The sequence below is a fragment of the Tenrec ecaudatus genome, chromosome 9 (assembly GCF_050624435.1).
Source record: "Tenrec ecaudatus isolate mTenEca1 chromosome 9, mTenEca1.hap1, whole genome shotgun sequence".
Taxonomy (NCBI): Eukaryota; Metazoa; Chordata; class Mammalia; order Afrosoricida; family Tenrecidae; genus Tenrec; species Tenrec ecaudatus.
The window spans coordinates 107,074,645-107,088,925 of record NC_134538.1 but is presented as its reverse complement, the minus strand read 5'-3'; the positions used below and the strand labels follow the sequence as shown (position 1 = coordinate 107,088,925).

Sequence of the window (14,281 nt, the reverse complement as noted above, 5' to 3'; positions counted from 1 at the left end):
TTCTTCACCTACTAAGAATTATAATACATATACATTTCCCCAATTTTCAGTTCTATAACTGAATTGGTAAAAATTATAATGTCATATCCATTTGGCACATATTTGACAGATAATTGCTTGTAGAATATGTGTAGAATCCCCATCTTCAGACCAGCTGCATCCTTGTTCCCTAGGTTAATTGTTAAGTATGCTAATTCCTGGATTTCATTCTAAGATCACTTTATCTGGAGATTTTTATTTATAGTAAGTGCTCCATAGAATTCACCTGTGCATTAAAGGTTTCAAACCACTTTAGTAGAAAGTATAAGAAATTAGGACATCAACTAATGCAATAAAGGCATTAACAGCAACAAAAAATATTTAGGGTTTTAAAATTCTCTTTTTATCCACTATAATCCCCTGCCGTTGAGTCAGTTTTGTCTGATAGCAACCCTATATGCAGTTGCTAAATCATTACATAGAGGCAGACACTCTTATCTTTCTACTAGGGAGTAGCTGATGCACTTGAACTATAGAAATTTTAAAGTTCAAAGTTACTATTACTCTTATAAAGGGAATCGGCAAAAAAACCCTCTTATTTTATTGGGAGCTCTTACATCTCTTTTTTTAATTTTAAAATTTTTTTCTTTTAAAAATTTTTTCTTACATCTCTTATTATAATCCATACATTCATCCAGTGTGTCAAGCACATTTGCACATATGCCGCCATCATCATTTTCAGCAAAATTTATAGCTCTAAAGTGAAATTTTATCCTTAGACATGGTAATTCTGAGTTCTAAACTGGTAATGCAGAAATATTTTCTTTCCAAGTTAACTGATTTTCAGAATCAAAGATGTTACTATGTCACTTCTTTGCAGATATCGCTGTCAAATTCAATGCCTTCAAACACATTAACTCTTGTACACATTAGCTCCTTGTACCTGCATTTAGAGCTTAAAAACACTGAACTTACTGCCATAGAGTTGATTCTGACCCATAGGACAGGGTAGAACCGCTCCAGTGGCTTTCTGGGACTGTAACTCTTTATGGGAGTAGAAAGCCTTGTCTTCACCCGTGGAGCTGGCTGGTGGTTTTGAACTGCTGACCACCTTGTGGTTACCAGCCTAACACATAACCACTACACCGCCAGGGCTCCTACTCGTTTAGGATAGTTTTGGTAAATCTTAGTTTCTGATTTGTGGGTTGTATTCTAGTCATTGGATTAGAAAGAGCAATGTACGGCAGTGACTATTGCCTGATAATTTATTCCAAGAAGCTCTCTAGTGAAGTTAATAGATTGTTAAACACACACACACACATCCACACACACACATTTCAGAAGGACTGCACACATTCAAAATGACAGTTAGTTACAACGGCGAGTTCGTTCCTGGTTTCTTGGAAGGAGGTTGTGGGATTAGAAATTAATATGAAGATACATACCAGTTCTGAAGATAAAGAGTTTAACGACTTCTTATTTTGCCCATTAAAGGAAAAGAATACAGTTCACAGAAGAGTTGAAAGAAAAGTATGTCGAGAGCACTCTGAAAGACATAAGAAAGTTTCGAGCAAGCACATGGTAGAACATATTGGAGCCTAGGATATGCTTGTCTGAGTCACAGGAGTACTCTGGACACTCCCAAGCACACGAAATACAGCAGGCTTCCGGGAATACTGGAGCCATGTCTGAGCCTGAGTGATCGAGTTCTCGTAGCCATAGGCATCGTACTGCCCAAGAGAAGAACATGATCAGTTTCTGGATCATCATTCAAAACTCACAGGCCAACTAACTCACAGGAGGCTGGTCACCTTTCTGTCCAGGCCGTCCAGTGCTCCAAACATTTGTAACTCAAGATGAACACGGCTGTTTTGCTTTAATCCAACGCAAGCCATCTCACTCAGTGCAATTTTCTTAAAACCCAAACCAAATCCCACTCACCGCCATCAAGTGGAGCGACTAGATAGGACAGAGAATGGCGGCCCCTGCGGGTTTCGCAAGCGGTAACTCTTCTCAGGAGTGGAAAGCCTTGTCCTTCTCCCAACTTTCCTTTTAAAGGGGGGGGTAGTAAATATAGTGGGGGGCCCTGGTGGTGTAGTGGCCTCCATGGTGAGCTGTTAACCACAAGGTTGGCAGTTCAAACCCACCAGCCTGTCTGAGGAAGAAAGATTGGCAGCCTCAGAAACCCACAGGGGCAGTTCTATAATGATCTATAGAGTTGCTATGAGTCGGAATCCACTCAATGGCAGCGTTTGGATTTTGAAAGTATGATGGGTAAAGTTTCACAACTCTTGATGGATTTAGAAGAGAGATTGAAAGATGAATTATTTGCAATTCCTTTTCCTATTTAAACGTTTCTTGGCTTTAAATGCTATGCAGACCCTTGACACAGCTCTTTTGGCAGCTCACATACTCTATGATTTTCCTACGAAAGCCCTTCAAGATTTGAAATCAGTATATATTTTATTAGTCGTCCACTGCAATGTCTTGAGTTACTGGCTTCTAATCCCAAATCATAATAGTAATGACTCATTCGATTAGTAACTTCAAATGAGTACTTGTTCCATAAACCATAAATTACCTTTTTAAAAAACAATTCACGGTAAAATATATATTACACCAGGGAGAAAGATGAGGATTTCTACTCCCATAAAGAGTTAGCCTCAGAAACCCACAGGGGCAGGTCTACCCTCTCTCAAAAGGTTGCTATGATTTGATGGCACTGAGTTTGTTTGTTTTTAATATAAAATCCACGTTTGCCTTCTAACTATATTGTAAGCCATTGACATTAATTACACTCACCATGTCATACTACCATTATTACCACTTTCCACTGCCAGAAGTCTTTTTCAGCATACTGAACAAAACCTCAGAATCGCTCCAGAAATTAGGTACTCTTCCTGCTCTCTCCCAACTCCCGGCAACCACTATTCAACCTCTGTCTCTAGACAGTGCCTCTTCTGGGTATTTCGCAGAAGTGGGATCATGGAAAGTCTTATCCTTTTGTGTGACTTGTTTCATTCAGCATCCTGTTTTCAAGGGGCATCCATGTCAGCACTTCCCTTCTCTTTAGGACTGAATACTATCCCATCGTATGTGCATAACCCACTGGCTTTTCAATTCATTTGATGATGCACACGTGGGCCATCCCTACCTATGCATTCTTTTGAAATGTGACACCGACAAATTTGTCTTAAGTTTGATTTCCCACATTCTCTAAGCATCTATTTCAGGTGTCCTCAAACTACGGCCTGTGGGCCACATGCGACCCACTGGGTGTTTTTGCCCCGTTTCTTTTTTTATTTCAATATAAGATATGTGCAGTGTGCATAGGAATTTGTTCATAGTTTTTTTAAAACTATAGTCCAGCCCTCCCACGAGTCTGCGGGACAGTGAACTGGCCCCTGTTTAAAAAGCTGAGGAGCCCTGATCTATTTACCCAAGTCCTGATCTTGTATGAAGAAGCAGCTTGGGAAAGTGGAGTAAGACTTGGGTCAGGAAGCCAGATCTCAGTCCAACGAGTACTTTCGCAACTGAAGCAGGAAAGGTTGAGCAAGTCCCTTTAGCCTTGCAGGCCTTCATAAAATGTGGGAGATAAATTACTATGCTTTCTATTTTCTTTAACTGCCTTTTACATATATTGTCGTTAGGGGCCGAATTTTGACCCATAGCAACCCTAGGGCACAGAGCGTCACTGCGTCCCCAGGAATTTTTAAGCTGTAACTGAAAAACAAACTGGGGGAATCCTGGTGGTGCAGTGGTTAAGCACTCTGCTGATAACCAAAAGGTCAGTGCTTTGAAGCCACCAGCTGCTCAGGGGAGAATGATGGGCTAACCTGCTTCTGAAAGATTGTCTTAGAAACCCTGCGGGGCGAGTCTACTCTGCCCTCTGTGGTGGCAAAGACTTGAACAACCAGACATCACTGGGTTAGGTGGTGCAAATGCCTTGTGTTCAACTGCCAACCGCAGGCTTGATGGTTGGAATCCACCCAGCAGTAAGGCAGAAGAAAAGGCTGGGAGATCCATCTCTGCTGAGCTTAAAGCATTGAGATGAACAGTGCTTCACCCCAGAAAAGGGCAGAGAGAGAAAAAGGGAAAGGGTTGAGGAGACGGGAAGGGAAGGGAGTAAAGCAAACACTGCACTAGTCAATTTGGGAATGAATGCAAAGATGAGCAGGGCAGTTTCTGCCATCAAGGAACCAAGAGTACGAATTGAAAATATCAGAGTTCTTCAAAGAAATTCACCAAGAATGAAAGCTGACAGTGAGCATGTGCTAGAGGCAGGCACCCGTGCTAACGTGCTCAAGGTCATTAAGGCTAGAAAGGTTAGTGATAATATCAGCATTACCCCCACCTCCGTCCCAGACGAGACTAAGTTAGGACTGGCAGTGTCTCAGTTGTGATTGAGGGCAGTTGTGATTGAGAAGTTATGTGGCGGTAGCAAGGTTGAACCCTGGGGAAGAGGAGAAGGGATTTTCAGCCTAAGGAATTAATCAGCACCGAGTAGCTGCTCCCAGAACCCCAAGAACCAGTCGTCCTGTGAGCTTCACACCATTTCGGCTTCCTTCACCTTCTCCTTTTGGGTTTTTCCATTTCACCGTGAAGAAACCACTGCAGTGAAGTTCATTCCGACGGACAGTGACCCTAGTTACTCGTTAAGAGTGCAGAGTTCATAGACTTTCCCCGGCTGTCAAAGCCGACCACCGCACCTTCCCACCCCGGGGATCGGGGTGGGGTCGGGCCCGTGGGTTTGCAAGCCCCGACTGTTCGGTGGGCAGCCTAGCGCTTTAACCACTGCGCCGGTGCACAGACAAACTGAAAGGAGCGCAGGGTCTTCCAAAGGCCCCGGGGTCCCTGGGATGGCGGCCACCCTGCTGGACCTGGCTCCCCGACCCCTAGGCCGGCTGCCACCTTGGTAGAGGAGGGGTTGGCAGGCCTCGGGCCTGGGGGCGCTCAGGCCCGTGGAAACGCAGGGGCGGGGGGCGGGGGCGAGGGGCGGGGCCGGCGGGGGCGGGGCCGCGGACACACCTGCGGGGCCCGCGGGCCGCCCGCGGCTGCGCAGACGGCCGCGCCCCGCCCCCCGCCGTGTGTTTACGTGGAGACGAAGATGGCGGCGGCGGCGGCGGCGCTGCCCGAGCGCTCTGGAGCGGCGCGCCAGTGAGCGTGCGGCCGCGTTCCGGCCCGGGGGGGGCGCCAGCCGGCCCTGCGGAGCCAGGCCCGAGCGAGCCCGAGCGCGGCGGCGCCGCTGACCCGCCCTCCCTCCCGCGGCCCCTCGCCAGCTCCCGCTCGCCCGCCCGCCCGCCCGCCGAGGCCATGGAGGACGAGGAGAGGCGGAAGAAGCTGGAGGCCGGCCGAGCGAAGGTAGGCGAGCCGGCCGCGCGCGGTGGGAGGGGCGGGGGCCGGGGGCTGCGGCCGCGGGGCGCTGTGGCCGGGGAGCGGGCGCCGTGCGGCCCCTTCTCTGCCGCCGCCGCCGCCCTCGCCCTTTTCCCCGAGGGGGAAAGCCCGGCACCGCCTCGCAAATGCTCACCTTCCACCCCAGCGGCTCGTGTGGTTCTTCCTCGTGAGCCCCCAAACGAAACCCACCTTTTACTTTATTATTATTATTGCCTCCGAATCTCCCAACTTTTCACTCCCTCAGGGTGTTTTCGGGGCACTGCGGGCACTGGTGCCCCCCCCCTTTTTCCGGGTGGGGATTTGGGGCTTGTCTTTATTGGGGTGTGTGCGCGGAGCAGCTTGGCTTCCGTACGTGGCACGCTGGCACTCTTGGGTGTGTGATTGGCCTGTGACAGCTGCCACGGCAGTGGCTGGAGGGGGCCACAAGTGCCAGCGTGAACCGTGCTCAGCGTGCTTTGTATGTTTGCGTGTGGAGGGCTTTGTCACATGCGCTTTTGTGCCGCGTGGAATGTGAATGCGGCCTGTGAATGGAACTTCTGGGCCGTGGTGACGACGGCGACGCGAGTGGCCCGACCATTCCACATTCTGAGCAGCACCTCTGAGATTCCTGCTTTACGAGCTCCAGCTGGTTTCCTGGTTCATTGTGTGTGCGCATATGGATGCATGTGGATCTGTAACGTATATGCAGTCTGTAGTGAGCCGTGTGTGTGTGTGTGTGTGTGTGTGTGTGTGTGAGAAAACCTGTAAAGACTACAATACGAAAGCATAAACTTAAATGATTAGGCTTCTTGAAGAAACGGACACAGACAAAATGTAATGGAAAAGCATTCTTTTAAGAAATTCCATGTTTGAGCTTATCTTTTGATCTCAACAAGCCCATTGCTCCGACAATCAAGTTATCTTTTCCAGATTATGTTTTAACCATATCATTACAGGTTATTGATTATTAACTATCCTGGTTGAACCACATTTAAATGAGAACATAATCGACTCCCTTTCCTTTCTTCATCCTCCTCTCTTTCAAATCATCCAGCCAACCAGCAAACAAAGGAAACCGGGTCGTGATTTTGGTAGCCAATGAAGAGTCGATACTGCAGAAATACATTCGTAGATGCTGGACACAAATTTAATAAGGATGCAAACTATGTTACTAAAATATAGCTGAGTTTTTCACAGATTCACCGTAAGCTCAAAGCTTAAGTGTTGTCTGTATCAAGGTAGGTTATTATTTTAAAATCTGTAGATGGGAGTGGAAGAGGAATCAGGTCATCTTCAGATGCACAAAGTTGCTTACATGTGTTGAGTAATCTGAGGGTCAGAGCAAGCTCTGTGTCGTCCAAGAAGGGGATGCTAAGTGTGTGTCTCCTTCCCACAGCATTGAACTTCTATTATTAGATGTAATTACCAAGTTTTGTCTGTGACCTCACACATTTTATTATTATCTGCCCCCTGAAGTGTCTTTTCCTGATAAACATAAGGTAGAAGCAACATTATAACATAATTTACTTTAGGCAGAAATTTCTTAAATTGATTAAATGAGTAACTTAAATTGTCATGTGTAGTTGACTTTACACAAAAAACAAGCAAGGAGAAAAAACACTGAATTACTTAAATTCTGTGTAAATCTGGCACAAAAAAGCTAGTTTCCTTGTCTGTACAGGGAAATTGCGTGTCTTTAGACATTCTAGCAACTAGGAGTAAAAATCTTTTTCTTTCCGCTTCAATATTTAATGTGCAAGGTTATCTTTTAGAGTTGAGCCCAGTATTTTTATTGCTAAATAGATCTTTGCCACTTTTCAGGTAAGGTATGCTTGGCAAAGTTAAGCTATATGATACAAAAAAATGGGCGCAGCCTTCAAACGCAACATTCCTCACTGCCATTGAGTCAGCACCCTATAGAACCAGGCTAGAGCTGCCCCTGTGAGTTTCCGAGGCTGTAACTTGATGGGAGTAGAAAGCCCCATCTGTCTATTGCAGGACAGCTGGTGATTCAGACCAGGGACCTTGTGGGTCACAGCCCAGTGCATAACCGTTACACCACCAGGGTACCAAGACAACATTAGGAGAATCATTTTTTAAGATGTGTAAAGGCAATGGAATAGTGCGCAGCCATTAAAATTATGAGGACTGATGGGAACATGGAAAATAGAGTGCTCAACATCACCAGAACTAGCATATTTTGTTCTTAGGTGCCATTGAGTCAGTTCTGACCCACAAGGACCCCCGTGTCCAACAGAATGAAACACTGCCTGGTCCTGCTCCATCCTCTCAATGGTCCCTGTGCCCGAGCCCATTGTTGTAGCCACCGTGTCAGTCCTTCTCATTGAGAAATAGCATATGCACTTCCTCCTTTATTGGCGATCTCATTTTCCAACATTGTGCGTTTATGAAAACTTTGAAAAATATTCTCAAGTGATGCTTGCAGTGGTCTGGGTTACAAGCAGACTTGGGGTGCCCACCACAGGCCACCCTGAATGAATGATCTGATGGAGGCTCTGGACAGATGAAGGAAAATAGCCAAATAGCCAGAAGACACCTCCACTCATCTGGGACATTTAGGTCCTGGCACAGAGGACGTGAGACAATCGTGGGATGACGCATGGTTGGGGGTGGGCAGGGGGAGGCCATACCAGGGCTGGAAGGTGCAGGGAATTCAGTGGGGAGAGGCAAAAAGAGAAGGAATGGGAAGGAGCCTCATGGGGCTGTGAGGATAGGGCAGACAGAAGATGAACAGGCGTTCCCTGACCAGGGCGGATGACAGGAGGTGCAGATGGAGAACACGGGGTCCCCACCCAAGGCAGGTGATGAGAGATGGTGACAGCAGTCGGCACCCAACCACCACCACCTTCTGTAGGTCCAGAATAATGGGAAAGGCAGGGTAGGGTGGGGGCTAAGGGGTAGGGTGCAGATGCGCCATGCATATCCCAAGATGCACCAAGGGTGGTCGTTGGTTGGTGAGTGGTGGGGCCATGGGTTAGGGTGACCTGGAAATATACTGACAAGGTGTGGCCCCCCCAACTCACATAACACCTCTTTCACCTAATGACTTGTTCTTCAGAACTTAAACATGTTGATAAGTAAAGAGTGGGTCTACATTATTTCAATTGTATAAATGTGTTTATAGATTAAGATTGAAAGATTATTAAAAAATAATTCAGCAAATGTGAGCTGTCTTATACCAAGAAAAAATAGAGCGGTGGTGGTATAGTTCCTGTTTTGAAGAGACCCACAGTTCAGTGGGAGAAACAGACTGGGTAATGAGTACAGTGATAGGGAAGGTGCACTAGGATTTGTGGCAACCCCCCATTTGTTCAATGTATCAAATACTGCCACCTCATTGAGATTTTTACAAATAAGACTCTTAATATCCATAGGAATGTCATCTAGCCGGATACCTATTCATAGGAGGCTGGGTGGTTCAAGTGGTGTGCAGCCAGGTGCTAACCCACAGGTTGGCTATTCAAACCCATTCAGCAGCTCCAAGGAAGAGAGGCTTGGCAAACTGCTTCCATAAAGATTACAGTCGTGAAACCCTATGTAGGACATGAAGGCATGGGGGTGGGGGTGGGCTCAGCCTGCAGCCGCTAACACCGGAACTACCACCTCACTCAAGGCTTGTCTGTGAATGAAGGAGCACATTGGCTCATGAGTTGTCATTACTTTTCTACTTCCCCAGCGTGGTTGTAGTACTAGTTGTGTTCATGCTTGTAATTTAGTAACAGAATTCCATAGCTCTCTTAACCAAATCTTCTTCCAGGCATGACAAACATCTTTAAGTTACCATTTTCCTAAACTTACTCAGGTACTTGGTTTTCCAGATGCCTTGTTTGTTCCTTGGACCTAAGGAGTCTATTTTGTTGGATGATCTAATTCTGTTCTTGTTAGGTCGGTGCTATTGAGTCCATCCTGACTCATAGCGACCCGTGAGCAACAGGGGAAACCACCACCTGGAGTGCACCGCCCTCACAATTGTTCCCGTGCCCGAGCCCATCGTTGGAGCCACTGTGTCACCCCTTCTTGTTGAGGGTCTTCCTCTTCTCACTGTCCCTTAGCAAGCATGATGTCCTTCTCCAGGGACTAGTCTGTCCTGAGAACTAGTACATGAAGTCTTGCCATCCTTGCCTCTAAGGAGTATTCGGGCTGTTTGGCAGTCCATGGCACTTGTAGTATTCTTCACCGGCTCCATGATTCACAGGCATAGACTCTTCTTCAGTCTTTCTTACTCAGTGTCCAACTTTTACATACCTATGAGGCAGGGAAAGTATCCTGCCTTGGGTCAGGTGCACCTTAGACCTCTAAATAATCTTGCCTTTTAACACTTTAAAGAGGTCTTGGACAGCAGGTTTACTCTTCATCTGTAGTCTTTCCTTTCTGAGCCTTGACCTGATGAATGGCCCCTATTTTAACCTTACATACAGCAAATGGTGAAGCACTTGCTGTTACCCAAAACCGTGGTAATTCAGCTCACCCAGTGCGTTCGTGTGAGAGAGAGAGAGAGAGAGAGAGGGGGAGACCAACCTAGGGGGCAGTTTTACTCTGTCACGGGGTCTCTGTGAGTAGAAAATGATGCCATAGCACCTAACAAGTATGCATTGATACAATTTATGGTATATGTAGTTATTAAAGTAATGCACACAAAGTTTTGGGTATGGGAAAGTACCCACATAATGGTGAAAAATATTATAACACTAAGTGTATGTATTTGTTTATAATGAAGACACCTGCAAGAGAGACCCCCAAATGCACGCAGTGGGCTTCTCCAGGTAGTGGGATTACAGTGTAGGTGTTTGAGGTTTGATTTTCTTTACATTTTGAAAGGTTCCCAAATTCTCTGCAATCCTCATCTATTTCTTTAGTGATCTCTCTCTTTTTTTTAAGTTAAAATGTAACTTTTCAGATGTGCTTTATACAATTGATGTATGTATATATATGGATTGTGATAAGAGTTGTATGTGCCCCTAATAAAGTGTACAAAAACAAAAAAATAAAATGTAACTTTTAAAAAATAACAGGAATTTATAAATTATCAAGGGTTTGTGAGGGAGGGGGAAAATGAGGAGCTGATACTAAGGGCACCAGTAGAAAGAAAATGTCTTGAGAATGATGAGGGCAACAAATGCACAAATGTGCTTGACACAGTGGCTGTATGTATGGATTGTGATAAGAGCTGTGTGAGCCCCCAACAAAATGATTTTTAAAATAGGTAACTTTTAAAAGCAACACAGGCTTACAACCTACAGTGCCGTGAAGGACTGCTGTATTTACAGATGAAGGAGATGCGGCACAGAGTAAGTTCCCTAAGGGTCTCACTGCAGTGTGCAGTCGTGGAGCTGTCGCTGTTGTTAAAGAGTCCTCTGTGGATTAAGTTGGCATGCTGTGTTATTAGACAGGTACAGACTCCTTTCTCTTGTCCTTCTGTCCTTGCATTTTCCTGGCTGTGAGAGCTCAGGGTCAGGGACATGCTCCCCTAGCCTTGCTGCTTCTCTTCTGCCTCTCTCCCCCTTGCCGTCGTGGCTGTGTGTCATTAGAGAATCCAGGTTGTTCATCTGTGAAAACCAAAGGTTGGTACATGGGCCTTTTAGCTGTCTAGTTTGATTTCCTGTTATTTGGAGAGGTTTTGGTTTACTGTCCAGTCCTAGTGGCTGCGAACTGCAAGGTCGGCAATTTGAAACCACCAGCCACTCCGCAGGAGAAAGATGAGGCTTTCTACTCTGATGAAGACTTGCAGTCTCAGAAACCCACGGGGGCAGTGTACTCTGTCCTATAGGGTCACTATGAGTCAGAATCGACTAGATGGCAGTGAATCTGGTGGTGGTGTTTTTATTATTACTATTAATTGCATCCTCATCTGTGCTCTGAGTACTGATGTTATAAGAAGCCTGGCACATGGAAATATGAACCATGACTGCATTATTAAGTAAATAGTTTCAGGGCTGGAGTGACCCCATTTACAACATGCTGATCAGGACGGCACTAACAGACTGCCATTGTGTTGAGTAAACTGTTCTAATTCCACTCTAAATTACTTCATGTTTCCTAGTAAAATCATTTACAGCATGATCTAAAAAAGTTCTGTTATGTTTTTGAGCAAAATTAAACTGAGTACAGTTGTGTATTTTGTCTAAAACTTTAACACCTCTAAGCTTGCATTTGATATAGTTTGTAAAGTTCTATTTATGTTGCTATAATAATGAATCCAAAGTTTTGACCCAAGCACTTAGCATTTTATATAATGGGCATCATTTGTTTAATTAAAAAGATTTAAAAGTATTGCCCATTACATTCATTAACTTGGTATTATATATTTTTTTGTTGATTTAATGAGTGTTTTCAATTTGAAGAGTACTAATTATAGGCAAAAAAAGGAGAGTGCTCTGTGCAAACTGTATTCAGTTATTGGTGGCAGGATTTTTCTCAGCACTTGATTCTATTTTGAGGACAGTAATTGTGTAAAATTGTTCTTTGCAGATTTCATACACACACCACCACCCCCACGAAAGCTCCCCCCACTAAGTGAAACTTGGCTAGCTTTTTAATATTTATTTTTGACATAACTTACTTAGCTTTCAGAGAGGGGAGCAGTTTGAGATCTTGATCAATATGTACTGTTACGGTGGCTCATTGCTTGTGATTTAAAACTGTCTTTTGATTTATGGGAAAATGATTCTTGATTATGAGCATGAAGGGTGATAGTAGGAAAAAATGGGCACAACAGTCTTCTTGAAGAATACAAGTCTCTGAGGAGAACCCAGGGCATTCCTGCACAGGACAGAGAATTGACTGGAATAAAAGACCCACCTGCCGATACAGAGACACTGAGTGAGGGCTTTGTGCGGTGCTCATGAAACTCAATGTTGACCGCAGTGTGGGGCCATAAGGCAACGTCCAAGGGCTCTGAATGACAAAACGGGGCTCAAAATTGATTTTAAGCAAAAGCACTTCTTACTGTCATAAAAGGTATGTAGTGAGAGCTAAACTATTACTGCAAAAATTCTACTACAGCCTATTGCGTGAGGTGTAAATGAACTTAAATAGAAATATATAATCACATTTCTCTTCTGATCTAGCTAGCAGTGAGCCTATTTACAGTTAGGCTCTCTTTAAAAACTTGAGTCTGGAAACGACAGAATTTTTGTAAAGTTTATTAAAGTGGTTTTGAACCTGGTGTGTGTGTGTTTATGTATGTGTGTGTGTGTGAGAGAGAGAGAGAGAAAGGGAAAGAGAGAGAGAGAGAGAGAGAGACAGAGAGAGAATATTCATAATCCTGGTAAAACTAGTGTTTCAGACTTTTTGAGACATGCTTTCTTTCTTTTGCCCAACATATTTGAACATCTGTAACGAGGCAGCTATGGACTTCTTAGCAGACATGTATCTCTCAGCTCTCTGCCTCATTGTCTTTGGAGATAGCCCTGCCAGGACCGGTACCACAGCTCACCGATACTTTGAAAGCCAGGGGAAGCAGTGATTGAGATCCTTTTGAGATCCCTTCTGAAGATTGAGATAAATCAACAATGATTCCGTTTTGACTTGAGCAGAGTTCTCCCCTTTGGTTAATTTCTAGCCATATCAGTTGTTTTCTATTTCTCCTGTGCATGCTAATTGTTAACAGCTCTTCGTGGTGTGTCTTAATCCCCCAAAATGACTTTTATAAAAGATTTTGGTGTTTAATCACAGTATATTAATATTCATTCCAGAGTAGAGCCTTTTCATATTTCTCAAGGTGTGGTTTTTGAATCACTGGCTCATTAAAAATGAATTTCTGATAACTGATCCCTTCGGCACCTCATGATCACAGAGGCTGGTGTGCTTCTTCTATGCAGGCTTTGTTTTCAGGCATCAAAAAACAAAAAAAATCATATCATTGTGCGCTTACTTCCCTGGTATGATTGCTGAAAGCAAATGGGTGCATAAGCAAATGTGGTGAAGAAAGTTGATGGTGCCCAGCTATCAAAAGATATAGCATTTGGGGACTTAAAGGCTTGAAGGTAAAAAAAAGCGGCCATCTAGCTCAGAAGCAACAAAGCGCACGTGGAAGAAGCACACCAACCTATATGATCATGAGGTGTCAAAGGGATCAGGTATCAGGCATCAAAGAACAGAAAATCATTGTGAATGAAGGACAGTGCAGACTGGGGACCCAAGATCCATCTGTAGGCAACTGGACATCCCCTTACGGAAGGGTTGCCTGGCGGAGACGAGCCAGTCAGGGTGCAGTGTAGCAACATGAAACATACAACTTTCATTTAGTTCCTAAATGCTTCCTCATGCCTCCCCTCACCCCCACTATCATGATCCCAATTCTACCTTACAATTCTGGCTAGACCAGAGGATGTACACTGGTACAGATAGGAACTGGGAACACAGGGAACCCAGGACAGATGAATTATTAAGGGTTCATGAGGGAGAGGTGAGCGGTGAGGGAGGGGAAAAATGAGCTGATGCCAGGGCTTAAGTGAAGAGCAAATGTTTTGAGCGTGTTTAGGGCAGCAAATGTACAAATGTGCTTGACACAATTGATATATGTATGGATTGTGATAAGAGATGTATGAGCCCCCAATAAAATGATTAAAAATAAATAAATAAATAAGCATGCATTTCTGGACTCCATTCACACGTCTGAATCAGAAGCATTTTAATAAACACCCTAGGTGATTCTTACTCCTTGTCGTTTTAGAATTACTACCCCAGGGTGATACTGAAACAGTACTTTCTACTCATAGAACACTTGCTGATAATACTTTTGATGTAAAATATTTTGTATTTGCTACTCTAGTATTTTCTTTCAATTTGCATAAATTCCTTTTTTTAATGAAACATATATATGAAAATTCCTATTGATTGGCTCCTCTTTAACAGAAGCACTATCACTTTGTCTACTCAAAAAATAGATTTCAGACTAATAACGATT

The 14,281-nt window shown here is 44.5% G+C and overlaps 1 protein-coding gene across 2 annotated transcripts in view; it reads left to right on the top strand.

The window, feature by feature from the left end:
- The first annotated feature begins 5,072 nt into the window (after positions 1–5,072).
- AKAP9 (A-kinase anchoring protein 9) overlaps positions 5,073–14,281 on the top strand; it is a 158,632-nt gene continuing 149,423 nt past the window's right edge. For both annotated transcript variants that reach the window (XM_075558430.1, XM_075558429.1), the window contains exon 1: positions 5,073–5,340. In XM_075558430.1, the coding sequence (XP_075414545.1) occupies positions 5,293–5,340 (48 nt within the window). In that variant the 5' untranslated portion in view covers positions 5,073–5,292. The remainder of the gene's footprint in view (positions 5,341–14,281) is intronic.